Here is a 26,750-nt window from a genome sequence, read left to right as displayed (position 1 = left end):
GACCGCTCTGTGACCTGTCTCACCTGTCCCTGACCTGTCTGACCGCTCTTCAGGAATCCTCACACTTGGTGAGGGTTCCCGCAGAGCGGTCACGCTGTCAGATCCCCCTCCTGTGCTGAGACTTGTGGTGCCACAGTAGCCTGTGACACCATAATTCTCGCTAAAAAACAAAAGAAAGAAGACAGAAGAAAGAAAACAGAAGAAAGAAGACAGACTACAACCGTAAGTGTTGATACCCCGATCCCGGCCCGATCTTTCTTACCCCCCCCATCCCCCCTTACCCCCCCCATCCCCCCTTACCCCCATCCCCACTTCCCCCTCCACCCTCACTGCGCCACGTCCGTCCGTGCCCAAATTTAGCAGCCGCCGAGCGTTGATTGGTGACGCAGTTCACCGATCAACACTCGTGCTCTTTTCTTTTTCACCCCCCTTAGTGCCGCCGAGCGTTGATTGGTGACGCAGTTCACCGATCAACACTCGTGCTCACTTTTCTCCTCCACATCCCCGTCCACGCACCCCGCCGCTGCGTCTGAACCCGTGCCTTTCGTTTCGTGTTTTTTTTTTCCACATCCCCTTGCGCGCACCCCGCCGCTGCGTCTGAACCCGTGCCTTTCGTTTCTTTTTTTTTTTTTCCACATCCCCTTGCGCGCACCCCGCCGCTGCGTCTGAACCCGTGCCTTTCGTTTCTTTTTTTTTTTTTCCACATCCCCTTGCGCGCACCCCGCCGCTGCGTCTGAACCCGTGCCTTTCGTTTCGTGTTTTTCGTTTCTTTTTTTTTCCCACATCCCCGTCCGCGCACCCAGCCGCCGCCGCCGCCGAACTTTGATAAGTGACTCGGTTCACTTATCAGAGCTCTCGTGCCTGGCGTTTTTTCCACATCCCCATTCACACACCCAGCAGGCGCCGAACTTTGATAAGTGACGCAGTTCACTTATCAGAGCTAGGGCCTGCTGTTTTAGACTTTTCCTTTCACAGGTAGTTTTTTTCCCTATTTGCTTTTTTTCTTTTAGCTTTTACTTTTCAGAAGTTTGCACCAAACACTATCCCCCCCACACGTACACACAGTTCCAATAAATTGCACCCAAGCACCATACTCACACAAAAAATGTCCCGTTCGTCCCGTTCGTCCCGTTCGCCCCGTTCGTCCCAGCAGCGCTATTCAGCAGAGGAGGCATATTCTTTTCTTGCCTCCGACACTGATAGCGAGGGAGAGGATCCCACATTCCTTTACTCGTCAGATTCTTCATCCTCTTCCTCCTCCTCCTCCCCCTCCTCCTCATCTTCCTCCTCGGGTCCTGCGGAACCGCCTCGCAGACGCCCCAGGAGAGAAGATGACGCAGCACCCACTCCTGAAGATGAACCAGCGCGCCCTTCTTCGGACCCCATGTGGACCTCGCCCCCCGAAAATTACGAGCCACTGATTCCTGATTTTGTGGCAGAATCAGGAATCAGGTTTGACACCACCGGCCTCACAGAAATAGACTTTTTCAAAGTCTTTTTCTCTGAGGATTTTATTAACCTCATGGTAATTTGTACGCTCGGCAATTTTTGGAGCAAAACCGCGGTTCATCATTTTCTAACTGGTCTCCTGTAGACGCAGTAGAAATGATGCAGTTTTGGGGCCTGGTCCTCCACATGGGGATCGTGAAGAAGCCAGAACTTCGGCAATATTGGAGTGTGGATATTTTATATAACACTCCAGTGTGCCGAATGGTCATGGCTCGGACGCGTTTTGAGGCCATCCACAAATTCCTGCATTATTCCGATAATGCACAGTGTCCCGCACGAGATGACCCCAATTTTGACCGTCTCTTCAAAGTTCGGCCGGTCATCGAACACTTCAGCAAAAAGTTTGCTGAAGTGTACGTGCCCAAAAGGGACATCTGTGTGGATGAGTCCTTGGTTCATTTTAAGGGGCGGCTCAGATTCCGTCAATACCTGCCCAGCAAAAGGGCCAGGTACGGAATCAAACTCTACAAGCTGTGTGAGAGTACCTCAGGGTACACCCACAGCTTTAGAGTTTACGAAGGGAAGGACAGCAGGATTGAACCGCCTGAGTGTCCCCCTGTCTTGGGAGTGAGTGGGAAAATAGTGTGGGATTTGGTGCACCCACTGCTGGATAAAGGTTATCACCTCTACACCGATAACTTTTATTCCAGCATCCCACTCTACAAATCCCTCTCTGCGCGAGGTACCGCAGCCTGCGGTACTGTCCGCAAAAATCAGAGAGGCCTCCCGAAGACGCTACTTGGGCAGATGCTCAGAAAAGGTGAGAGCAAAGCCCAATGTAGCGACCACCTGCTGGTGGTCAAGTACAAGGACAAGAGGGATGTCCTTCTGTTGACCACCATACACGGTGATGGCAGCGCCCTCAGCACTGTACGGGGTACCTCTACACAGGTCTGCAAACCGGACTGTGTACTGGGGTACAACAAAAACATGGGGGGCGTTGATCTCTCCGATCAACTCCTCCAACCGTACAGTGCTTTGAGGAAGGCCAAGGTGTGGTACAAAAAGCTGTCGGTGTACATCGTACAAATGGCAATGCTTAACGCTTTCCTGCTGTCACGATGTGCACGCCACACCGATACGACGTACCTTCAGTTCCAGGAGGTAGTGGTTAAGGCCCTGATGTTTGGCACGAGGGAAGGAGCGGGCCCCAGTACTTCCGGAACTGAGGGTGCTCGTATTGTACCAGGTCAGCATTTTCCGGGGGTGGTCCCGCCAACTGGTAGAAAAGGTAAGCCGCAAAAAAGGTGCCGAGTGTGCTACAAACGAGGAGTACGCAAGGACACCATCTATCAATGCGACACCTGCCCCGACAAACCTGGCCTGTGTATGAAGGACTGCTTCAAATTGTACCACACCTCCATGCACTACTAATTAGGAACCAGTAGATTCGTTCCAAAGAGGTAAGTTCCATGGGGGTCTAGGTTCCAAAATGATGTCACTTGTGGGTTTTTTTTACTGTTTAGGCACATCAGGGGCTCTGCAAACGGAACATGACGCCCTCAGAACCAGTCCATCAAAGTCTGCATTCCAAATCGTCACTGCTTCCCTTCTGAGTCCCGAAGTGCCCAAACAGTTTTTTCCCACATATGGGGTACCAGCGTACTCAGAACAAAATGGACAGCAACTTTTGGGGTCCAATTTCTCTTGTTACCCTTGGGAAAATAAAAAATTGGGGACTGAAAGATCATTTTTGTGGGGAAAAAATAGGATTTTTTATTTTCACGCCCGGGCGTTATAAACTTTCGTGAAGCACTTGGGGGATAAAAGTGCTCACGACACATCTAGATAAGTTCCCTAGGGGGTCTAGTTTCCAAAATGGGGTCACTTATGGGGGGTTTCTACTGTTTAGGCACATCAGGGGCTCACCAAATAGAACATGATGCCCGCAGACAATTCCATCAAAGTCTGCATTCCAAAAACGTCACTTCTTCCCTTCCGAGCCCCGAAGTGTGCCCAAACAGTAGTTTTCTCCCACATATGTGGTACCAGCGTACCCAGGACAAATTGGACAACAACTTTTGGGGTCCAATTTCTCCTGTTACCCTTGGGAAAATAGAAAATTGGGGACTGAAAGATCATTTTTGTGGGGAAAAAATAGGATTTTTTATTTTCACGCCCGGGCGTTATAAACTTTCGTGAAGCACTTGGGGGATAAAAGTGCTCACGACACATCTAGATAAGTTCCCTAGGGGGTCTAGTTTCCAAAATGGGGTCACTTATGGGGGGTTTCTACTGTTTAGGCACATCAGGGGCTCACCAAATAGAACATGATGCCCGCAGACAATTCCATCAAAGTCTGCATTCCAAAAACGTCACTTCTTCCCTTCCGAGCCCCGAAGTGTGCCCAAACAGTAGTTTTCTCCCACATATGTGGTACCAGCGTACCCAGGACAAATTGGACAACAACTTTTGGGGTCCAATTTCTCCTGTTACCCTTGGGAAAATAGAAAATTGGGGACTGAAAGATCATTTTTGTGGGGAAAAAATAGGATTTTTTATTTTCACGCCCGGGCGTTATAAACTTTCGTGAAGCACTTGGGGGATAAAAGTGCTCACGACACATCTAGATAAGTTCCCTAGGGGGTCTAGTTTCCAAAATGGGGTCACTTATGGGGGGTTTCTACTGTTTAGGCACATCAGGGGCTCACCAAATAGAACATGATGCCCGCAGACAATTCCATCAAAGTCTGCATTCCAAAAACGTCACTTCTTCCCTTCCGAGCCCCGAAGTGTGCCCAAACAGTAGTTTTCTCCCACATATGTGGTACCAGCGTACCCAGGACAAATTGGACAACAACTTTTGGGGTCCAATTTCTCCTGTTACCCTTGGGAAAATAGAAAATTGGGGACTGAAAGATCATTTTTGTGGGGAAAAAATAGGATTTTTTATTTTCACGCCCGGGCGTTATAAACTTTCGTGAAGCACTTGGGGGATAAAAGTGCTCACGACACATCTAGATAAGTTCCCTAGGGGGTCTAGTTTCCAAAATGGGGTTACTTATGGGGGGTTTCCACTGTTTAGGCACATCAGGGGCTCGCCAAACACGACATGACATCCGATCTCAATTCCAGCCAATTTTAGCTTGAAAATGTCAAAGGGCGCTCCTTTCCTTCTGAGCCCTGCCATGCGCCCAAACAGTGGTTCCCCCCCACATATGGGGTATCAGCGTACTCAGGACAAAATGGACAACAACTTTTGGGGTCCAATTTCTCCTGCTACCCTTGAGAAAATAAAAAATTGGGGACTAAACGATCATGTTTGTCGAAAAAATGGGATTTTTTATTTTCACACCCGGGCGTTATAAACTTTCGTGAAGCACTTGGGGGATAAAAGTGCTCACGACACATCTAGATAAGTTCCTTAGGGGGTCTAGTTTCCAAAATGGGGTCACTTATGGGGGGTTTCCACTGTTTAGGCACATCAGGGGCTCGCCAAACACGACATGGCCTCCGATCTCAATTCCAGCCAATTTTAGCTTGAAAATGTCAAAGGGCGCTCCTACCCTTCTGAGCCCTGCCATGCGCCCAAACAGTGGTTCCCCCCCACATATGGGGTATCAGCCTACTCAGGACAAATTGGACAACAACTTTTGGGGTCCAATTTTTCCTGCTACCCTTGAGAAAATAAAAAATTGGGGACTAAACGATCATGTTTGTAGAAAAAATAGGATTTTTTATTTTCTCACCCGGGCGTTATAAACTTTCGTGAAGCACTTGGGGGATAAAAGTGCTCACCACACATCTAGATAAGTTCCTTAGGGGGTCTAGTTTCCAAAATGGGGTCACTTATGGGGGGTTTCCACTGTTTAGGCACATCAGGGGCTCGCCAAACACGACATGACATCCGATCTCAATTCCAGCCAATTTTAGCTTGAAAATGTCAAAGGGCGCTCCTTTCCTTCTGAGCCCTGTCATGCGCCCAAACAGTGGTTCCCCCCCACATATGGGGTATCAGCGTACTCAGGACAAATTGGACAACAACTTTTGGGGTCCAATTTCTCCTGCTACCCTTGAGAAAATAAAAAATTGGGGACTAAACGATCATGTTTGTAGAAAAAATGAGATTTTTTATTTTCACACCCGGGCGTTATAAACTTTCGTGAAGCACTTGGGGGATAAAAGTGCTCACGACACATCTAGATAAGTTCCTTAGGGGGTCTAGTTTCCAAAATGGGGTCACTTATGGGGGGTTTCCACTGTTTAGGCACATCAGAGGCTCGCCAAACACGACATGGCCTCCGATCTCAATTCCAGCCAATTTTAGCTTGAAAATGTCAAAGGGCGCTCCTACCATTCTGAGCCCTGCCATGCGCCCAAACAGTGGTTCCCCCCCACATATGGGGTATCAGCCTACTCAGGACAAATTGGACAACAACTTTTGGGGTCCAATTTTTCCTGCTACCCTTGAGAAAATAAAAAATTGGGGACTAAACGATCATGTTTGTAGAAAAAATAGGATTTTTTATTTTCTCACCCGGGCGTTATAAACTTTCGTGAAGCACTTGGGGGATAAAAGTGCTCACCACACATCTAGATAAGTTCCTTAGGGGGTCTAGTTTCCAAAATGGGGTCAATTATGGGGGGTTTCCACTGTTTAGGCACATCCGGGGCTCGCCAAACACGACATGGCCTCCGATCTCAATTCCAGCCAATTTTAGCTTGAAAATGTCAAAGGGCGCTCCTTTCCTTCTGAGCCCTGTCATGCGCCCAAACAGTGGTTCCCCCCCACATATGGGGTATCAGCGTACTCAGGACAAATTGGACAACAACTTTTGGGGTCCAATTTCTCCTGCTACCCTTGAGAAAATAAAAAATTGGGGACTAAACGATCATGTTTGTAGAAAAAATGAGATTTTTTATTTTCACACCCGGGCGTTATAAACTTTCGTGAAGCACTTGGGGGATAAAAGTGCTCACGACACATCTAGATAAGTTCCTTAGGGGGTCTAGTTTCCAAAATGGGGTCACTTATGGGGGGATTCCACTGTTTAGGCACATCAGGGGCTCGCCAAACACGACATGGCCTCCGATCTCAATTCCAGCCAATTTTAGCTTGAAAATGTCAAAGGGCGCTCCTATCCTTCTGAGCCCTGCCATGCGCCCAAACAGTGGTTCCCCCCCACATATGGGGTATCAGCCTACTCAGGACAAATTGGACAACAACTTTTGGGGTCCAATTTCTCCTGCTACCCTTGAGAAAATAAAAAATTGGGGACTAAACGATCATGTTTGTAGAAAAAATAGGATTTTTTATTTTCTCACCCGGGCGTTATAAACTTTCGTGAAGCACTTGGGGGATAAATGTGCTCACCACACATCTAGATAAGTTCCTTAGGGGGTCTAGTTTCCAAAATGGGGTCACTTATAGGGGGTTTCCACTGTTTAGGCACATCAGGGGCTGGCCAAACACGACATGGCGTCCGATTTCAATTGCAGCCAATTTTAGCTTGAAAATGTCAAACGACGCTCCTTTCCTTCTGAGCTCTGCCGTGCACCCAAAAAGTGGTTCTCCCTCACATGTGGGGTATCAGCGTACTCAGGACAAATTGGGCAACAACTTTTAAGGTCCATTTTCTCTTTTTACCTTTGGGAAATTAAAAAAATTATTGCTGAAAGATCATTTTTGTGACTAAAAAGTAAAATGTTAATTTTTTCCTTCCATGTTGCTTCTGCTGCTGTGAAACACCTGAAGGGTTAATAAACTTCTTGAATGTGGTTTTGAGCAGCTTGAGGGGTGCAGTTTTCAGAATGGTGTCACTTTTTGGTATTTTCTGCCATATAGACCCCTCAAAATGACTTCAAATGTGAGGTGGTCCCTAAAAAAAATGGTTTTGTAAATTATGTTGTAAAAATGAGAAATTGCTGTTCAAATTTTAACCCTTATAACTTCCTAAAAAAAAAAAATTTTGTTTCCAAAATTGCGCTGATGTAAAGTAAACATGTGGGAAATGTTATTTATTAACTATTTTGTGTCACATAACTCTCTGGTTTAACAGAATAAAAATTCAAAGTTGGAAAATTGCCAAATTTTCAAAATTTTCGCCAATTTTCCTTTTTTTTCACAAATAAACGCAAGTGATATCGAAGAAATTTTACCACTATCATGAAGTACAATATGTTACAAGAAAACAATCTCAGAATCGCTAAGATCCGTTGAAGCGTTTTGGAGTTATAACTTCATAAAGGGACAGTGGTCAGAATTGTAAAAAATGGCCCGGTCATTAACGTGCAAACCACCCTTGGGGGTGAAGGGGTTAACGTGCAAACCACCCTTGGGGGTGAAGGGGTTAAAGGGACCATCTCACATTTAAAGTCACTTTGAGGGGGCTACATGACAGAAAATACCCAAAAGTGACACCATTCTAAAAACTACACCCCTCAAGGTACTCAAAACCTCATTCAAGAAGTTTATTAATCCTTTACGTGCTTCACAGGAACTGAAACAATGTGGAAGGAAAAAATGTAGATTTAACTTACAAACATTTTAATTCAGAACCAATTTTTTTTTATTTCACAACTGTAAAAAGAGAAAATGAACCACAAAATTTGTTGTGAAATTTCTCCTGAATACGCCGATACCCCACAAAAGGGGGGGTAAACCACTGTTTGGGCGCATGACAGAGCTCGGAAGGGAAACAGCGCTGTTTGACTTTTTCAATGCAGAATTGGCTGGAATTGAGATAGGACACCATGTCAAGTTTGGAGAGCCCCTGATGTGCCTAAATGGCGGTAACCCCCCTCAAGTGACACCATTTTGGAAACTAGACCCATTAAGGAACTTATCTAGATGTGTGGTGAGCACTTTGAACCCCCAAGTGCTTCACATAAATTTATAACGTAGAGCCATGAAAATAAAAAATCTTTTTTTTCCTCAAAAATTATTTTTCAGCCCGCAATTTTTTATTTTCACAAGGGTAACAGGAAAAATTGGGCCACAAAATTTGTTGTCCAGATTGTCCTGAGTACGCTGATACACCATACGTGGGGGGGACCACTGTTTGGGCACACATCGGGGATTGGAAGGGAAGTAGTGACGTTTTAAAATGCAGGCTTTGATGGAATGGTCTGCGGGTGTCATGTTGCATTTGCAGAGCTCCTGATGTACCTAAACAGTAGAAACCCCCCACAAGTGACCCTATTTTGCAAACTAGACCCCTCAAGGAGCTTATCTAGATGTGTGGTGAGCACTATGAACCCCCAGGTGCTTCATAGAAGTTTATAACATAGAGCCATGAAAATAAAAAATAATATTTTTTCCACAAAAATTATCTTTTCACCCCCAAATGTTTACTTTCCCAAGGGTAACAGGAGAAATTTGACCCCAAAATTTATTGTGCAAATTATCCTGAGTATACTGATACCCAATATGTGGGGGGGGGGCACTGTTTGAGCGCATGGCAGAGCTCGGAAGGGAAGGAGTGCTATTTTGGAATGCAGACTTTGATAGAGTGATCTGCGGGCATCATGTTCCGTTTGAAGAGCCCCTGATGTGCCTAAACAGTAGAAACCCCCCACAAGTGACCCCATTTTGGAAACTAGACCCCCCAAGGAACTTATCTAGATGTGTGGTGAGCACTTTGAATGCCAAAGTGCTTCACAGAAGTTTACAATGCAGAGTTGTGAAAAAAAAATATTTTTTTTCCACAAAAATGATTTTTTTGCCCGCAATTTTTTTATTTTCACAAGAGTAACAGGAGAAATTGGACCCCAAAAGTTGTTGTCCAATTTGTCCTGAGTACGCTGATACCCCATATATGGGCACACATCGGGGCTCGGAAAGGAAGTAGTGATGTTTTAAAATGCAGACTTTGATGGAATGGTCTGTGGGCGTCATGTTGCATTTGCAGATCCCCTGATGTAACTAAACTGTAGAAACCGCCAACAAGTGACCACATTTTGGAAACTAGACCCCCAAGGAACTTATCTAGATGTGTGGTGAGCACTTTGAACCCCCAAGTGCTTCACAGAATTTTATAATGCAGAGCCGTGAAAATAAAAAATAATTTTTTTCCCCCAATTTTTTATTTTCCCAAGAGCAACAGGAGAAATTGGACCCCAAAATTTGTTGTCGAATTTGTCCTGAGTACGCTGATACCCCATATGTGGACACACATCGAGGCTCGGAAGGGAAGAAGTGATGTTTTGGAATGCAGACTTTGATGGAATGGTCTGCGAGCATCATGTTACTTTGGCAGAGCCGCTGATGTGCCTAAACAGTAGAAACCCCCCTCAAGTGACCCCATTTTGGAAACTAGATCCCCCAAGTAGCTTATCTAGATGTGTTGTGAGCATTCTGAATGCCCAAGTGCTTCACAGAAGTTTGATGCAGAGCCGTGAAAACAAAAAATCATTTTTTTCCGCAAAAATAATTTCTTAGCCCCCAATTTTTTTTATTTTTCCAAGGGTAACAGGAGAAACTGGACCCCAAAAGTTGTTGTCCAATTTGTCCTGAGAACGCTGAAGCGCCACATGTGGGGGCAAACCACTGTTTGGGCGCACGGCAGAGCTCAGAAGGGAGGGAGCACCATTTGACTTTTTTGAACACAAAATTGGCTGGAATCAATGGTGGAGTCATGTCGTGTTTGGAGACCCCCTGATGTACCTAACTTAGCCCCAACCCTAACCCTAACTTTAGCCCCAACCCTATCCCTAACTTTAGCACCAACCTTAACCCTAACTTTAGCCCATCTCACTTTAGCCCAACTGTAACCCTAATTGGAAAATGGAAATAAATACATTTTTTTTTTAACTAAGGGGGTGATAAAGGGGGGGTTATTTACTATTTTTTTATTTTGATCACAGTGAAAGGGTCAATCACAGTGACCAAAATGAACCAATAGGAAAAATCTTCCTATGGTTGACGGGTGATGGCCGGCAGATCTTGGCGGGCACACTGCGCATGCACCCTCCATTTTCTTACCAGAGGAAGATGCCAGTGGCCTTGAGGGGAAGCAGGAGGAATCAGGGACACCGAAAGACACTGGTAAGTATCGGTGGGATCGGGGACCCTATTTCTCTGTCCCCTGATGTGCGATCACATCAGACGACAGAGACATTGAATGGCACAATCAACTTTTTTTTCTTGCGGTTGCCACAAAAGTTAGCGGCGATCGCAAAATAGGGGTCAGTAAAAAATGATCCGGATCATGTTCTTTGGGGTCTCGACTACCCCTGGCAGCCGAGACCCCAAGATCTGCTGGGTTCCGCCATATTCTTACCGGAAGAAGATGGTGGCAGCCTTGGGGGGGAATCACAAGGGCCGATGGGCACTGGAAGGTACCAAAGGAGATCGGGGACCCTATTTCTCTGTCCTCTGATGTGCGATCACATCGGAGGACAGAGAAATAAAATGGCAAATCGCGCTTTACTTTTTTGCTGTTGCCGGTAAACGGTTAATACCGGTGATCGCAACCCGGGGGTCAGTAAAAACTGACCAGAATTATGTTTTCTGGGGTCTCGGCTACCACCAGCAACCGAGACCCCGGAGAAAATCTGACTCTGTGGGGCTCTATACACTTTTTCCACAGAGCCATTAATTAACGGTGCTGTGGTTTAAGTACCCTTAACTACCGCCGTCAAAAGGCATCAGCGGTAGTTAAGGGGTTAATTTTCTTTTTAAATCAGCCAACCAGACATCCTGACCTCCTCTTCCAGCTGGAGATGTCAAAAGACTGGTGCAATCAATCAGCAACTACCGATTGGTTGCAGCCTTCACATTCCATCCAAGCCTGAAAAGCACTGTATTCCTCTAAATACAGAATTTAGAAGACCAGTGGAGAACACAGTGCTGAGTACAGGAGAGCAGCACAAGTCCAGGAGGCAATTATTGATATATGTTGTTGTCTCTTTACACCAATCTGGACAACCCCTTTAAGTATTTATGAGTTAGGGAAATAGGATTTTTAGTTATGACATGAACAAAAAGAATTTGTAAACATAGCAAAATTTTGCAGCACCATATACTCCGGGAGATAAATGAATAAACGTATCTATAGAAAAAAATGACATATACAGGATGTGATTCAATAATTATAACTAAATGTATCTTTATATCAATAAGCAAAGATTACCACATGATTCTATCTATAGAGTCTAAGTGTTTTCCTTATACAGAGCTCCAAATGCTGAGAGTTCATTCACAAGATTCTCTCTGCCTGAAGTCACTACTAGGGGGAGAAACTGAGCTTACTGAATACTGTCTCATTATTGGGTTAAGTGATGGTTTTATATCACTTTTTGGGAGTAAGTCAGATGTAAGGACAACAGTGTTTACCCAGTGTCTCAACATAGTCAACCAGATATTGCTGTAGACAACAATTATATATACAGTATATATTTATATTTTTTGGGAATATTCTGTGTCTGACCTAAATTTACATAGTTATTTGTATATTCTTATACAGAAATGAACATTTACCTTCTTTCTGATAGTTGCATTCTACGAGTCCTGACATACTGCACTTGCTGTAGATAGAAAAATTCATGATTTTTTAAGTATGTGAGTAGGTAGAGATACTTTAGAAGAAGTAAGGAATACATTATGTATAAGTTACTATATAATAAATTTCAATAGTAATATATTCCTTTTTATAAACTGTCAGCCCGGCCGAATCACTTACCAGGCCTTACAGTTCTCAGTGGTAGGTACATCTTCTCCAACTTTGTAGTGATTTTCTTCATCATCATAGCAGTCACACTGAGCCACACACTCCATGTCTTCCTCATTGAAGAATGGTTTTGCTGCCGGACAACTTGGGTAACATCCTAATCAGTTACGAGAAAATAAAAATGGTGTTAGATTTCCAAAAATGGAGATCAGGTAGACACCATCTTCATCATGTGATAATGCTGGACATTATAACATTATAAGATTCTAGTTGATAGTAGATTATAGTTGAAATGTGAGCTGTTCTCATACCTTCTAAACCAGATAGATCATGCACACATCTCCCAGTTGGGTTCCTACAGGTCTTCATGCATGGAGCTCCACAAGGTTTGTAGTGCCACTCACACTCTCCTTCAGGGTTGTAATAATCGCAGAAAAGAGCTAGAGAACAAAGCAAAAATCTTGGTTTACATATAAACACATAAATAAATAAGCAAATATTTATATATAAATGATAATAAATTCTATGGAAAGTGGCAAATTAGAACATGACATTGTATGTAATTATACTACTCACGACAGATGTTGGGGGATCTCCAGCTAACACAGATTCCAAATTCTCCACACGCCTGGGCGTAAGCTGCCACCGCTGTACAGAAACATTCACAGTCTCCACCAGAATCACAAGCGCAAGAATCTGTGACACAGGCGTCATAGTACTTAGAGGGGTCAATCTGAAAAAATAATAAATTATTTTTTTTATTCATTTGGATAGTGAACCATTGATGTAAATTCTAGTATTCTCTAATTTACAATTTTCTTGTTTGTGTTTTATGTTTTTTCTACCACCTTATTTTGACTTTTTTTAAGCTTCTGTTGATTTGAAGAAGTAATACACAAGAGATAAATGTTCCCCCAACTCTGTGCATGCTGATTACATTAAAGAATGGAAATAAACTTCTGCCAGAGCCCTCTTTATGCAGCTCCTCTCCCAAGGGAAAGGGCATTTTGAATTTGGGAGATCCAGAGAGTCCTCAAACCCATTTGAACTGATGCCACCAAAATCTACAGGTTCTTATGATTTGTTCTTCTGGTATCTAGAACCAGCCTAAATGATATGGATATCCATGAAGTTATTTTTGACGTTCGGATGATCTTTTACTTAAATGCATGTACTTTTGGCTAAAAGGCATTTTTGCAATTTTAAATCTATAAAGCCCTTGTGTATTAAAATGAGCTCGTTCTGACAGCAGGTTATGTATCACTGTTTTCTCTTCTCTCGAATTTTCAAAGTTCAAATTTGAGTTCGTGATAAATACAAACATTCCACTTACGGTAAGTTAGGAGATCTACGGGGTAGAGTTTACCAACATTATACAAAGTAAATCACAATATGCAATAGAAATGGTAAATATCTTGTAGTGCAGCGGGGTTAGTTCAGTGTGACAAACAGTGACCACAGGAAAAGATCACAGCAACTGTGTTTTGTCCACACTCACAGTGTACAGCATACGGTATCCTCCGGAGGGCAGCAGGGAAACAAAACAGTCCATGGGAGTCTGGTTGCCGAGAGCGATGGCACCACCGTATCATGCTGCGGAGTGAAAGGAATTCACTCTGCTGGCACTGTGCTAACTGACACAGGCTGAGCTTCTGCTCCGCAAGTTGCACACTCCAAAGTGACACAACCAAACTCTTCCTGCAGGGTTTTTCTAAACTGGAATCCATGGGCCACCTGCAAGATCCGGGCTGGAGGAAACAGACTGGCCCCACTACCTTCCTGCAGTCCATTTAAAAAATAATAGCCCATACCGGGTTTTCCTAAACAATTCCTAGGCCAAATAACTTAACCAGGTTCATGCTTACATTTTTTCTGCCTTGTGACTTACAGGCGTCCGGCTGTGACCACAAGGCACTCCAGCGGATCTAATACGCTTCAGAGCGCATCCTGGGGGACACATAGCGACCTTCGCAAATAACACCAGTCGCTACCTCACAATCTTCATAGAGAAGTAAATTAAGAAAGAGAAAAAGTAATTGAAATACTATCGAGCTCCTACCTGAGCATGGCAGGCAGAAAAGGCTTTACTGTTGATGATACTACATTGTTTCTGTGACCAGGATTTCCTGTAGGGGTTGGCACTGCAGGCATCTTTGGGTACATTGGCATCAGGGCATGTTTGTGACATCTTCCAGCTGTTTCCAAACTCTGTAACATCTCCAACCACAGACAGACTTCTTGTGGTGAAGTCATTGTTTCCATCTCCATCGTAGTTTCCACAGAGACCACAAACTTTACCCTGTAATATTGTTATATATAATTTAGTAAGGTTTAAACCATTGACGTTAACATTCCATAACTCAGACTATATTGTTCTTTATATGAAGAAAAGAAAAAAGAAGCAGAATGATGCAAAGAAAAGTTTTACCTCAAAGTCTTTACTGAGCTTGATGAAAATGCTGGTCCTTCTGTCCCACATGAGTATGAGATCATTATCAGCTTCAATGACCAGATAAATACCCATATTCCTGACTTTGTATGGCGTGACATCTCCATTTCCTCGTTCTACTACTTCAATGTGCTCCTCAGTAAGAATTAACTCAAAGGTCTGCAAAAGGAAAATTCATTTCTATTTCATGACAATCCATGCAAATCACCCTTCTGCTAAAGAAGATGTCTCATGACAGTCCCAAGAACCCTTTTGCTTAAGATGGCAATCAACTAATCACACAGATATACATCTTGGAAACCTTAGAGACCATCTGGTTTTGCCAATTCAGAATGACAGTACTGTAAAAATGACCATCCATAAAATTTATTGATGGGTCATGTTCAGGCAGTGGGAGATTCTACCTAGATAGGGAACCCACGTATGTTTGCCACCTGTATGAAATCCTTAGGTCTGGGTAATAGTTCTTATCTAGTGAGCGAGTGTACTCGTTGCTTGAGTTTTCCCGAGCATGCTTGGGTGGTCTCCAAGCATTTGTAACTGCTCGGAGATTTAGTTTTTGTTGACTCTGCTGCATGATTTACAGATGCTAGCCAGCCTCAGTACATGTGGGGGTTGCCTGGTTGCTAGGGAATCCCCACATGTATTCAAGCTGTCTATTAGCTGTAAATCATGTAGCTGAGGCAACGAAAACTAAATCTCCGAGCACTTACAAATACTCGGAGATCACCCGAGCGTGCTTGGGAAAACCCAAGCAACGAGTACACTCGCTCATCACTATTCTTAACATATCTCAAGATTTTGCTTAAACAATAATTTTTACCCCCAGGAAGACTTTAATGCTTTTAGAACAAGTGGTTCCAGTGCTTCCACATGGGATGTTCTCAGTGATGACTCTGAAGGTGTTGCTGCTTCCGTCTGTGCCACAGTGATCCTAAAATTCCCCAAATAGACATATATATTAAGCAAGTTAATGAGCACAAATATATAGGCTCATGTCATATAGTTTATTTTACCTGGGAAAGTGTATATTCACAGCCTCCATTAAAGCTGTAGCGTTTTCCATCAAAGGTAATGTAATGTCCATCACCATATACAGCACAGGTAGCCAGGCAGGGTTCCTTGGTACATTCCCACATGCGGTCTTTGCAGGTACTGTTAACATATAGAGAAAAATTAGAAATTACACTTTCCACAGAATTTTAGGTATTAAGGTTTGTTTATTCTTGACCAGAAATGAATTCTCTTACCAAGTATTGCATTTCATCTTAATCGTCTCGCCAGGTTGATATGTGGCATCATTGTGAATACATGGGCACTCTTCTTCATTGATGCAACTGCCTTTGCCATCTGAGACCAGTCCTGCAGGACACACACAGCCCGATACGCAGTTTGCACTGTACTGTAAAATATAATAATAAAAAACATGTTTAATTAACATAATAGGTGTAATATGGATGAAGCACCCATCTCCAATAATCTAGTACACATAACTTGTAATATGCTTCCATGAAGGCATCTAAATGACTTTCAAGCATTTAACAAATCCTCCAACATCCTGGCTTAGATACTGCGATAATCTCACTAGTCACTACTGTAGCCTGTAACATAAAATAATTCTTATCGACAATATTCATTAGACAGCATGGATGCCTCCTTTTCATTTTACCACTCATACATTGAATTCTATAATAAACCAGTATGCAGTTAGATAATAAGCTCCCTCTAATGGTGAGTGCAGGCAGAGAGAACATTCTAAATTAACTTTTTGCCTATACAAGCCAATTAAAGTGCTGTATTAGAATACTGGAGTTCTCATTAATGTGTTATGTGAAAATAAAAGTGGATTATTTCCTTATTAGAAACTTTATAGGGTTAGTATGTTTTATATATTTTTCTTTGCATCTCATCTGTCAGAAATACTCACACAAGCCATATCCAAGGTCTGACAACTCTTCTGGCATTCCGCACCCTTGGTCCCCACTGAAGCATTCTGGCAATCAAAATAAACCATAGGAGCAGTGCAAGCTGAAAACATAAGATACAGATAAGTATTCCAATAGGATAGAAATCTAATATATAAAGCTGAATGTGTGTGTGTGTGTATGTATGTATGTATGTATGTATGTCCGGGATTGGCATCTGAACCGTAGCAGCTACAGCCACAAAATTTTGCACAGTCACACGTCTGGACCCCGAGAGCGTCATAGGCTATGTTGTGAGGTGAAATTTTAACCCCGCGCTTTCCAATTCACCAAACAATTTTGCCCCTATCTACATAATGGGGAAAAAGTGAAAGGAAAAGTGTTGGAGGCGTCGCAGCTACAGGCACAAAATTTTGCACAGTCACACGTCTGGACCCTGAGAGCGTCAAAGCTATATTGTGAGGTGAAATTTTAACCCCGCGCTTTCCAAGTCACCAAACAATTTTGCCCCTATCTACATAATGGGGAAAAAATGAAAGGAAAAGTGTTGGAGGCAAATTAACAGCTGCCAGATGTGAACAAGGGGGACTTAAAGAATGACAGCGATGGCACCAAAGAGTATATACTGTACAGTTGCTAAGGTGGGGCCCCAACATGGGATAATCACACCACCACGGGGATATGAACACACACACAAAATGCGCCACACACTACCACGTGCTCGAACACATATACCACCCTCAGTGCACATTTCACCACACATACACCAACCTCGCCACATAAAAGTAGAAACACAAAAGTCGCCGCTCAAAACTCGCCACGCGCAAAACTCTCCACATGCAAAACTCGCCACACGTGCAAAACTCGCCACACGCAAAACTTGCACACGCAGAAAAATTGCCACACGCAGAAAAATTGCCACATGCACAAAAGTTGCAACACATGCAAAAGTTGCCTCACACAAAACTTGCACATACTCAAAAGGCACCACACATAAAACTCGCCACGCGCAAAACTCGCCATGCGCAAAACTTGCTGCACACAACTTGCTACACTAACCTGTCACATGCAACTCGACACACAAAAAGTTGCTACACGCATGTCGCCACACAAAACTCATCTCACAAAAGTCCCTACATGCATGTCGCCACACGCAACTCAACACACACAACTTGACACACGAAACTCGCCCTAAAACACACACAAGTCTGGTATCCTTCAAAAATAAAAATCTGATTAATAAGCAGACAAACTACAAGAGCAACAAATGTACCATATAGGAATCCGGCAGCTGTCAGTCACATGACCAGTCTATTATGTGTATGTGTGAGCTAATATATACTGCCAGGGGGTGGGCTTACTGTTGGCTGGGGATTTATCAGGCTGCCATTTTAGCTTACAAATACTGAGGTAAAAATACTGACCAAATAACGTGTGAATGAGGGCTAATACAGGAGGAGATGGCATACAGCTATATACTATATACAGGAGATGACACACAGGTATATACTATTTACAGGGGAGATGACACACAGGTATATACTATATACAGGAGGAGATGACACACAGATATATACTATATACAGGAGAGATGACACACAGGTATATACTATATAGAGGAGGAGATGACATACAGGTACATACTACATACAGGAGGAGATGACATACAGGTATATACTATATACAGGAGGAGATGACACACAGGTATATACTATATACAGGAGCAGATTACCTACAGGTATATAGTATATACAGGAGGAGATGACACAGGTATATGCTATGTATAGGAGGAGATGACATACAGGTATATACTATATACAGGAGATGACACACAGATATATACTATATATAGGTGAGATGACACACAGGTATATACTATATACAGGAGATTACATACAGGTATATCTAATATATAAAGCTGAATGTGTGTATGTATGTATGTGTGTATGTCCGGGATTGGCATCTGTACCGTCGCAGCTACAGCCACAAAATTTTGCACAGTCACACGTCTGGACCCCGAGAGCGTCATAGGCTATGTTGTGAGGTGAAATTTTAACCCCGCGCGTTCCAATTCACCAAACAATTTTGCTCCTATCTACATAATGGGGAAAAAGTGAAGGGAAAAGTGTTGGAGGAAAATTGACAGCTGCCAGATGTGAACAATGAGGACTTAAAGAATGAGAGCGATGGCGACAAAGAGTATATACCGTACAGTTGCTAAGGTGGGGCCCCGACATGGGATACTCACCACACACGGGGATATGAACACAAACACAAAATGCGCCACACACTACCACGTGCTTGAACACATATACCACCCTCAGCACACATTTCACCACACACACACACCAACCTCGCCACATAAAAGTCGAAACACAAAAGTCACCACTCAAAACTCGCTACATGCAAAACTCGCCATATGCAAAACTAGGCTCACGCAAAACTCGCCACACGTGCAAAACTCACCTCATGGAAAACTCACCTCATGCAAAACTTGCACACACAGAAAAATTGCCACATGTACAAAAGTTGCACCACATGCAAAAGTTGCCTCACACAAAACTTGCACATACTCAAAATGCACCACACATAAAACTCGCCACGCGCAAAACTCGCCATGCACAAATCTTGCTGCACACAACTTGCTACACTAACCTGTCACATGCAACTCAACACACAAAATGTTGCTACACGCATGTCGCCACACAAAACTCATCTCACAAAAGTCGCTACATGCATGTCGCCACACGCAACTCAACACACACAACTTGACACATAAAACTCGCCCTAAAACACACACAAGTCTGGTATTGTCCTTCAAAAATAAAAATCTGATTAATAAGCAAACTACAAGAGCAACAAATGTACCATATAGGAAATACGGCAGCTGTCAGTCACATGACCTGTCTATTATGTGTATGTGTGAGCTAATATATACTGCCAGGGGGGAGGGCTTCCTGTTGGCTGGGGATTTATCAGGCTGCCAATAGCAACCAATCACAGCTCAGCTTCTATTTTGCTACAGTTAATTAACCTGAGCTCTGATTGGTTAATATAGGCAACAAAGACATTCTCAGTATAACAAAGCTAATATATGTTGTGAAATGCTTCTATTTGCTTAGTTTTTGCCTTTTAATAATTACATTTCTATCTATTTGTTTTGTGGTTTTTGTGTGCAGAATAAATTTTTGTTAACACATTCTATTTTGCTAACAGCAGTCATTAACCCGGGCGAAGCCGGGTAGTACAGCTAGTGTGAAATAAATTAGAACGATAATGAGAAATATTATGGCAAAATAAGGAACTTCATGAGAATAATACAACAGTGGTAGAGCGTAATGGTTAACGTGGGGTGCCTGAAAGCATTTATGTGTTGGTCATTGTATGGATATACAGGGCTATGGCAGAAAATCTATCAAGTTGATTGATTATAATCTATATTTCATATACCAGTATAAAAAAGCACTGAAGTTCACTAGCACATGCCTATTAATACATGTGGCATACTTCGGACTGATTTAAGGTCTGAAAATGTATTATATAAAAACTCTTTGAAAGTGTAGATTTGTGTAAAAATTTGCACAATTTTCTGATTTCAGTATTATTAAAGCATTTGAAAAAGTGGGGACCAGCCACTTCCAGTTAACTCTCGATATTGTAAAAAATTAACTTTTTTAAGGGCGTTATCACATTTCCTTATATGTCTTCGTTGGGTCGTATGTCCAAAATCCCACACAAAACGGGGTTCAAAATCATGCGCAGACGGGACCATAGACTGTAATGGTGACGACAGAGCTAACATGCGCTATGACGTGCATCATTTTTGGGAGTGTACGCCTACAGAAGGCGGACACCCAGATGTAGTAGACTGTGTTTGAGGGTCCGCCTCCTGTAGGCATACACAAAATGATGCAAGGCAGATCACTTAAAAAAATCTCAATGCATGATTCATCTAACATTATAAGGAAAATGTCCCATGTCCCAGGTGCAGGTATAGTTATAACTATGTTCTTACTTTGTTCAACTGCTCCAATGCAGGTGAGTTTTCCCAGATTGCAGGTGCTGTAAATGAGAGAATATTAAAATCATATTTTTATAATTGCAGTAGTTGTGTTAAAATTGGTGTAAAATGCTCTTCTGTATGGTTATGCACACTCACCACATGACCCCATTGTCATGGACAACTTCTCCAGAAGGTACAGCGGAACCTTTAAAGTAACATGGGCAAGCTTCGGCAGGAACACATTTGCCGCTGTCATCCATGTAGAAGTCTTTGGCACAAGTGCAGCCATCCACAGGGGTAAAATTGATGCTGCAGGTGACATCAGGCTCACTCAGGGATCGGCATGTGTGCTGGCAAGTGCTGGTAGAGTAGGTGTAGCTCAATGTTTTGGGGCAGTTGTTCATGTACGTAGCTGTGTATGAAAAAGAGTTATTGAAAATGAATAATATATATAAAAATTATACTCTACATATTATAAGTGGAAGTTAATGTTGCTGTGAATCAATCAGTTTCAAAAAGTTTCTGTAAGATATTTTTTATGAAAAGAGTCTGTTTTTTTTTCAAAAACAGCACCATGATAATTTGTGTTTGGTACTGCAGCTGAACCCTCAACACTTGTGGAGTTGTGCATCTCACTAAAATATTTATTGTGTATATTTACATTTGTCTGATTTGTTATTAGATTGGATGAACTTATATGATACGACTTAGGGACTTAGCTACATTACGGGGAAAAAGGTAGTGCTGTTTTTGTGTAAAGAATGGAGTCTGGTTCTTTTGAGAATTGGTATATCAAGCCATTAATCTCTTTAGATCTCTAGGCGCATGCATTATATTTATTTCTCAAAGACTTACTGCAGACATCACTTCTCCATTCCGTCAATACGATTCCTTTGACCGCACAGGCGTGGACGTAGGCTGATAGAGATGCACACATGCATTCTTCACTTTTCTCACAGTTGCAGGTGTCAAACATACAATTCTGAGAAAAACAATACCATATTTATTGATGATTGTAAGTTATATATATTTTAATGACCTCCTCTTAAGTGAACAAGAATGCATTTTTCTATTTGTCATAGGTCCCAATTGGATAACCTTACCTGTTGGTAAACCTGTGGATTGATAGTAGCATGGCAGGCTGCAAATGGACCAGATGGATCGGATATAAAACTGCACCAATGCTGGGCATATTGCTCTATAATATAGGAGAAAAGCAAATATAATACAATATGTTCATTAATTCAAAATTTAACTCTAACCACAGTTTCCTCATCGGCAACATAATTGATGCCAATCTTACCATTTTCAACACTCAGGGAGCAAGGATCTCCATAGACGTTCTTAACATTTGCACAGTCTGCTTGGGTCTTCCATGTGTTGGCAAAGGATGCAGCTGTGCCTTCAATGACACCACTGATGGTCTGGAAGTCGTCTGACTGCTTGTCATTGAAGTTTCCACAGAGACCTAAGAAGATGAACATCTGAAGAAGAATGTCCTCCAAACTACGATTGCAAATGTAAGATCATTAAAGAAAAGTCAAACCTACCGCATGTCTGACCCTTGTATGATGGGTTCAGCGCCACGTAAACCTGCATAAATGGAGTAAGCTGAGCCACAACTTGTACTCCTAAGTTTGTCTCAACAATAATGTAGAACGATGAAGGTCTGAAGACGGTTATATTGGCTGAAATAAAAGGTGGTACAATTTAAAAAACTTGGCAGATGAAATGACCACAATTATCACCAAATAATTTCAATGTGATATTCTACCTGCAGATACCGGCAGCTGAGTATAGACACTGTTTATAAAGACGCTACCACAAGGCTTGATTACAATGATCTGTTTGGGTAAGAAGATAGGAGATTGGTGGTTGTGCATAAGAACAAGGACATAGGCATTATATTGAATTCTGGGAAACTCAGCTTGACTTTTACTTACTGTTTCTCCTCCATTAATGATAAGAGTAGTACTCTTAAGGCAAGTCTCGCTTTCGGTCAAACCGCATTTACGCAGCTCTGTCAATATGATAAAAGAATTTCCATTGCAGTCCTGTATGGTAAAAAATGATATTCAATGTTACCGAACATAATGATGCTGTTGTGCTGCTTGATACACTAGACCTCTCATGGTAGATAGATGATAGCTAGATAGATGATAGATAGATAGATAGATAGATAGATAGATAGATAGATAGATTCTATCAACAGTATATTGTCAATTACATATCATAATTGTGTTTCTCTTAGACAAACTAGTCTCGGATTGCCTTGCCTCACCTTACTCAGCACGTAGTTACAGTCTCCATGTATGTTGTAATGACTTTGATCATAAGTTGTAATATGTGATCCTCCATCAATAGAGCAGGTTGCAGAGCATGGCAAGTTATTGCAGTTCCACTTTCCTCTTGTGCACAAACTGCACAAAATATAAGTAACCCAGTGTCACACAGAAACAAAATAATAAACAACACGTCTAAAATACACATGTAATGGCCTGTCTTTGTGTTTTTTTGGACAAAAGGTACTCTTTAATAGCTATGCATACCATTGCACATTGTTTATTGTTCATTTTCTTCTTGTATGAAACTTTCCAAATTTTTACTGCAACAGTCTGTAAGTCCTTTTTTAGGCTGGTTTCACAATTGCGTTTTTTGCCGCTGCGTTTTACCGCAAAAAAAGCATGCGTTTTTTCCATGCGTTTTGTCGCATTTGATAACGCATGCGTTTTTTCCATGCTTGCGTTTTGTTGCGGAAATGCAACATGTAGTAATTTCTAGAGGCAAAAAAACGTATTGCTGTCTATGTAAACGCATGCGTTTTTATAGAAAAAAACAAGAATACACACTGATAAGCCACCCCCCACCATCAAGGTGATAAAGGGATCCAAACCCTAACCCTAACCCTACCCCTAACCCTACCCCTAACCCTAAAGCCGGTAATTCAATTGTCGGCTTTTCATTACTCCTGCCTAAACCCGACACGATATGAGACACAGTTTACATACAGTAAACCATGTCATATCCCCCTTTTTTTGCATATTCCACACAATATGACAGGTGGAATATGCAAGGTAACATTAACCCTTCATTACCCCATATCCCACCGCTACACGGGAGTGGGAAGAGAGTGGCCAAGTGCCAGAATAGGCGCATCTTAAAGATGTGCCTTTTCTGGCTGGGGTGGCTGGGGGCAGATGTTTTTAGCCAGGGGGGGCCAATAACCGTGGACCCTCTCCAGGCTATTAATATCTGCCCTCAGTCACTGGCTTTACCACTCTGGCGGAGAAAATTGCGCGGGAGCCCACGCCAATTTTTTCCGTGATTTAACCCTTAAATTTAATAGCTACAGCGCCGAAATTTTGCACATACACACTACTAACATCAGTAGTGTGGAATATGCAAAAAAAAGGGGGATATGACATGGTTTACTGTATGTAAACCATGTCTCATATCATGTCGGGTTTAGGCAGGAGAAATTAAAGGCAGGCAATCGGCTTTTCTGCTATATCGCGCTGAAGTAAATATAAATATATATATATATATATATATATATATGTGTGTGTCTCAATTATATATATATATATATATATATATATATATATATATATATATATATATAACAAAACCCGACTTTGCCAAAAGTCGGCGACTTTTGAAATTGACCGATCTGTTTCGCTCAACCCTAATTTTGATGATTGGCAGCTGTCACACACTTCTCAGCATGCGTTTCAAAAACACAACGCAGGAAAAAATGCATGTGAAGGCGGCAAAACGCTTTTTACCGCATGCGTCTAAAAAACGCAGCGTTTGCGCGCGTTTACATGCATTTTTTCACCACCTGCGTTTGCGTTAAAAACGCTGCGTTTTTAAACGCAAATGTGAAACTAGCCTTAGCTAAATATTTCACAAAAATGTCACAAATCTGTCAACGCCTCTGGTTCTGATAGAACTCTATATTTTCCCTCCCTTCCCTACTCTCAGTGTTAGGGCTCATTTCCACATGCGAGGCACACGTCCGTGTCTCGCATGTGGAAACCAAGCTCTGGCGCCGGCACTCCAGAGCAGAGCGTGCAGCTCCATGTGTTGCTATGCGGCCGCACGCTCCGCTCCCAAGTGCCGGCACCAGAGCTTGGTTTCCACATGCGAGACACGGACGTGTTTCTCGCAAATGGAAACAAGCCCTTATACATAGCAGCAGGTTGGGCTAGCAGGCTATACACAGATCTCTTCAGTGTGGAGAGAAGAGAAAGAATGTACAATCTCGGTGAGGACAGATAAAATAGGCTTCAGAAAAGTAGGAAAGCACATGAAGAGGAAATAAATGGAGTGTTGGAGTTAACATCCATCACATCCAGCCTATATTACTGGGAGAGACATTCCCACAAGATAAAGATCTGAAACTTGGATCAGGCTGCACACTGCATATCAGGGGGTCTCAAAATGAACAAAAGAATGAAGATTTTTAGACCCACACAGGAGTGTGAACAAGCTCTAAAACGATGTTATTGACAATTCACCAAGGATTGTAAAGAAAACACAATGTCTACCTACACATGTTTGTCCAGGGAGCAGCTTGGCATCTAGATCCAAAGTATGAGTATTTTGAGCTGTTTTATTTTATTTATTTTTTTTAAATGAAGACTATATTTTTTATTTTTATAGGATTGAATAATTATAAGCAATATTAACAAACTGCTGACATAGTGATTGTGAATTGCTACAATTTTATACACAATTGCCCTGAGGAATCCAACTAGAGGGGCTACAAAACAAAATGACAAGAATTATAAAATGCTATCATGTTTTAGTAGCAAATTAGAATTTTGCATTAAATAACATTTGGTGGTTTAGGTGGCCTGCATCCAAAATGTATAAAGAGGTAACACAAAGTTGACAATCTCCAAGAACCAGTTCTTATCTCTCTAAGCCAAAGTCAACAGTCAAAAGATTAGAGCCAAGTGGTGAACAATGCATATCAGGGTGGCGATGTCTACAAGCCCTCAATGTCATATTACCTATCTATCAATCAAAGAGAAGAGTTTGCACTTAATCACCTAATGTTTGATTGAAGAGTGTTGTTATTAATCCGAGTGCAGGCTAATATGAATCATTTCAATCCAAACGTCTTATGATGATATTGAGATGGTTGGAACTGGTGCACATTATTTTTTGCTATTAAGCCATGTTGTATACTCACCAAGTGCTGCAGGTTGTGCTGTATGATGTTCCGGCAGCATAGCTGTTACTGTTGAATGTACATGCACATTGTTCAAGTGGGACACAACCGGAGTTATTGATGTCATCAAATATGGTACCTACAACAAACAGAAAAATAAGGTGATTTTTCCCAAGAGGACGCCATTTTCTTTCCAATCATGGTACTATGGAACTAATTAGGGTTCATTGGAATATAATTAGGGGTTTTTAATATGGCTGCAACCTTAAATATGAGAGATGAGGGAATATATTCAAGTGGAATTGAATATTTTAAAAATCATACATACCGGGGGGGCAGAAGCAGCCTTCTATGCAGTGACTTTCACATAAAGTACTTCTCTCTGGGTTGGTGCAAGTGTCTGCACATGGAGATCCACATTCCTGGTACTGCATGTTGTATGGACATGATTTAGCTGAATTGAAAAAAAAAGTGTTATATTAGGGCCCGTGTCAATTATAAAGTCCCTTGTACCTGATGAGCAAGGTCAGAGAATCCACAACTGTCACCTTTATTACCACAATCTGTACAAACACAACTGCAGAAGATACTTACGGCACAGATCTTTATTTCTCCAGTTCTTTGGTTCACCTCCAGCATGAGCACATTGCCTGGAGTACTCAGCAAATGTATCACACAAGCAAAGAGCAACAGTATTACTATCACACCGGCACAGGTCTTGCACACAAGCTTCAATGTATTGATCGACAGCCACCAATGAATGGCATTTAGAGAATGTTCCACCCAGAAGAATCGACTCGCAGATGTTCTCCTATAATACACAAAAAGAGGCTCTTAAAGACTCCTAAAAAGTTAATGTGACTGAATTGTTTCCAAAAACATGTACGGTATGTTGTTGCACAAGCTCCAAATATATAATATAAAACTGGTCTTAAATTATTTGCTCATTTGTAGTGGAAGAAAATCCACGATATCACCTATGAAAGGAGAATACTGCAGACTTTCATTGTAGCTAATAAAAATGGTCCTAAGAATGAACATCCCACTATGATGCCTATAAAGACAGAGAATCGAT

General features: G+C 42.2%; 1 protein-coding gene across 1 annotated transcript in view; it reads right to left on the bottom strand.

The window, feature by feature from the left end:
• Positions 1-26,750, bottom strand: part of LOC143803847 (uncharacterized) — a 147,921-nt gene that overhangs the window by 73,177 nt on the left and 47,994 nt on the right. The window contains exons 9-31 of the mRNA XM_077281612.1: positions 26,270-26,483; positions 26,004-26,129; positions 25,697-25,814; positions 22,778-22,916; positions 22,440-22,550; positions 22,271-22,340; positions 22,047-22,184; positions 21,800-21,964; positions 21,600-21,694; positions 21,352-21,478; positions 20,653-20,908; positions 20,519-20,555; positions 19,435-19,450; positions 16,496-16,596; positions 15,819-15,970; positions 15,585-15,723; positions 15,392-15,502; positions 14,548-14,727; positions 14,179-14,418; positions 12,696-12,852; positions 12,431-12,559; positions 12,132-12,276; positions 11,930-11,976 (exon numbers count right to left, since the gene is read on the bottom strand). Coding sequence (XP_077137727.1) covers positions 11,930-11,976; positions 12,132-12,276; positions 12,431-12,559; positions 12,696-12,852; positions 14,179-14,418; positions 14,548-14,727; positions 15,392-15,502; positions 15,585-15,723; positions 15,819-15,970; positions 16,496-16,596; positions 19,435-19,450; positions 20,519-20,555; positions 20,653-20,908; positions 21,352-21,478; positions 21,600-21,694; positions 21,800-21,964; positions 22,047-22,184; positions 22,271-22,340; positions 22,440-22,550; positions 22,778-22,916; positions 25,697-25,814; positions 26,004-26,129; positions 26,270-26,483 — 3,013 coding nt within the window. The remainder of the gene's footprint in view (positions 1-11,929; positions 11,977-12,131; positions 12,277-12,430; positions 12,560-12,695; positions 12,853-14,178; positions 14,419-14,547; positions 14,728-15,391; positions 15,503-15,584; positions 15,724-15,818; positions 15,971-16,495; positions 16,597-19,434; positions 19,451-20,518; positions 20,556-20,652; positions 20,909-21,351; positions 21,479-21,599; positions 21,695-21,799; positions 21,965-22,046; positions 22,185-22,270; positions 22,341-22,439; positions 22,551-22,777; positions 22,917-25,696; positions 25,815-26,003; positions 26,130-26,269; positions 26,484-26,750) is intronic.

The sequence above is a fragment of the Ranitomeya variabilis genome, chromosome 2, assembly GCF_051348905.1.
Source record: "Ranitomeya variabilis isolate aRanVar5 chromosome 2, aRanVar5.hap1, whole genome shotgun sequence".
Taxonomy (NCBI): domain Eukaryota; kingdom Metazoa; phylum Chordata; class Amphibia; order Anura; family Dendrobatidae; genus Ranitomeya; species Ranitomeya variabilis.
Note: the sequence above shows the minus strand (reverse complement) of the source record. Positions and strands in the feature narration are given on the sequence as shown.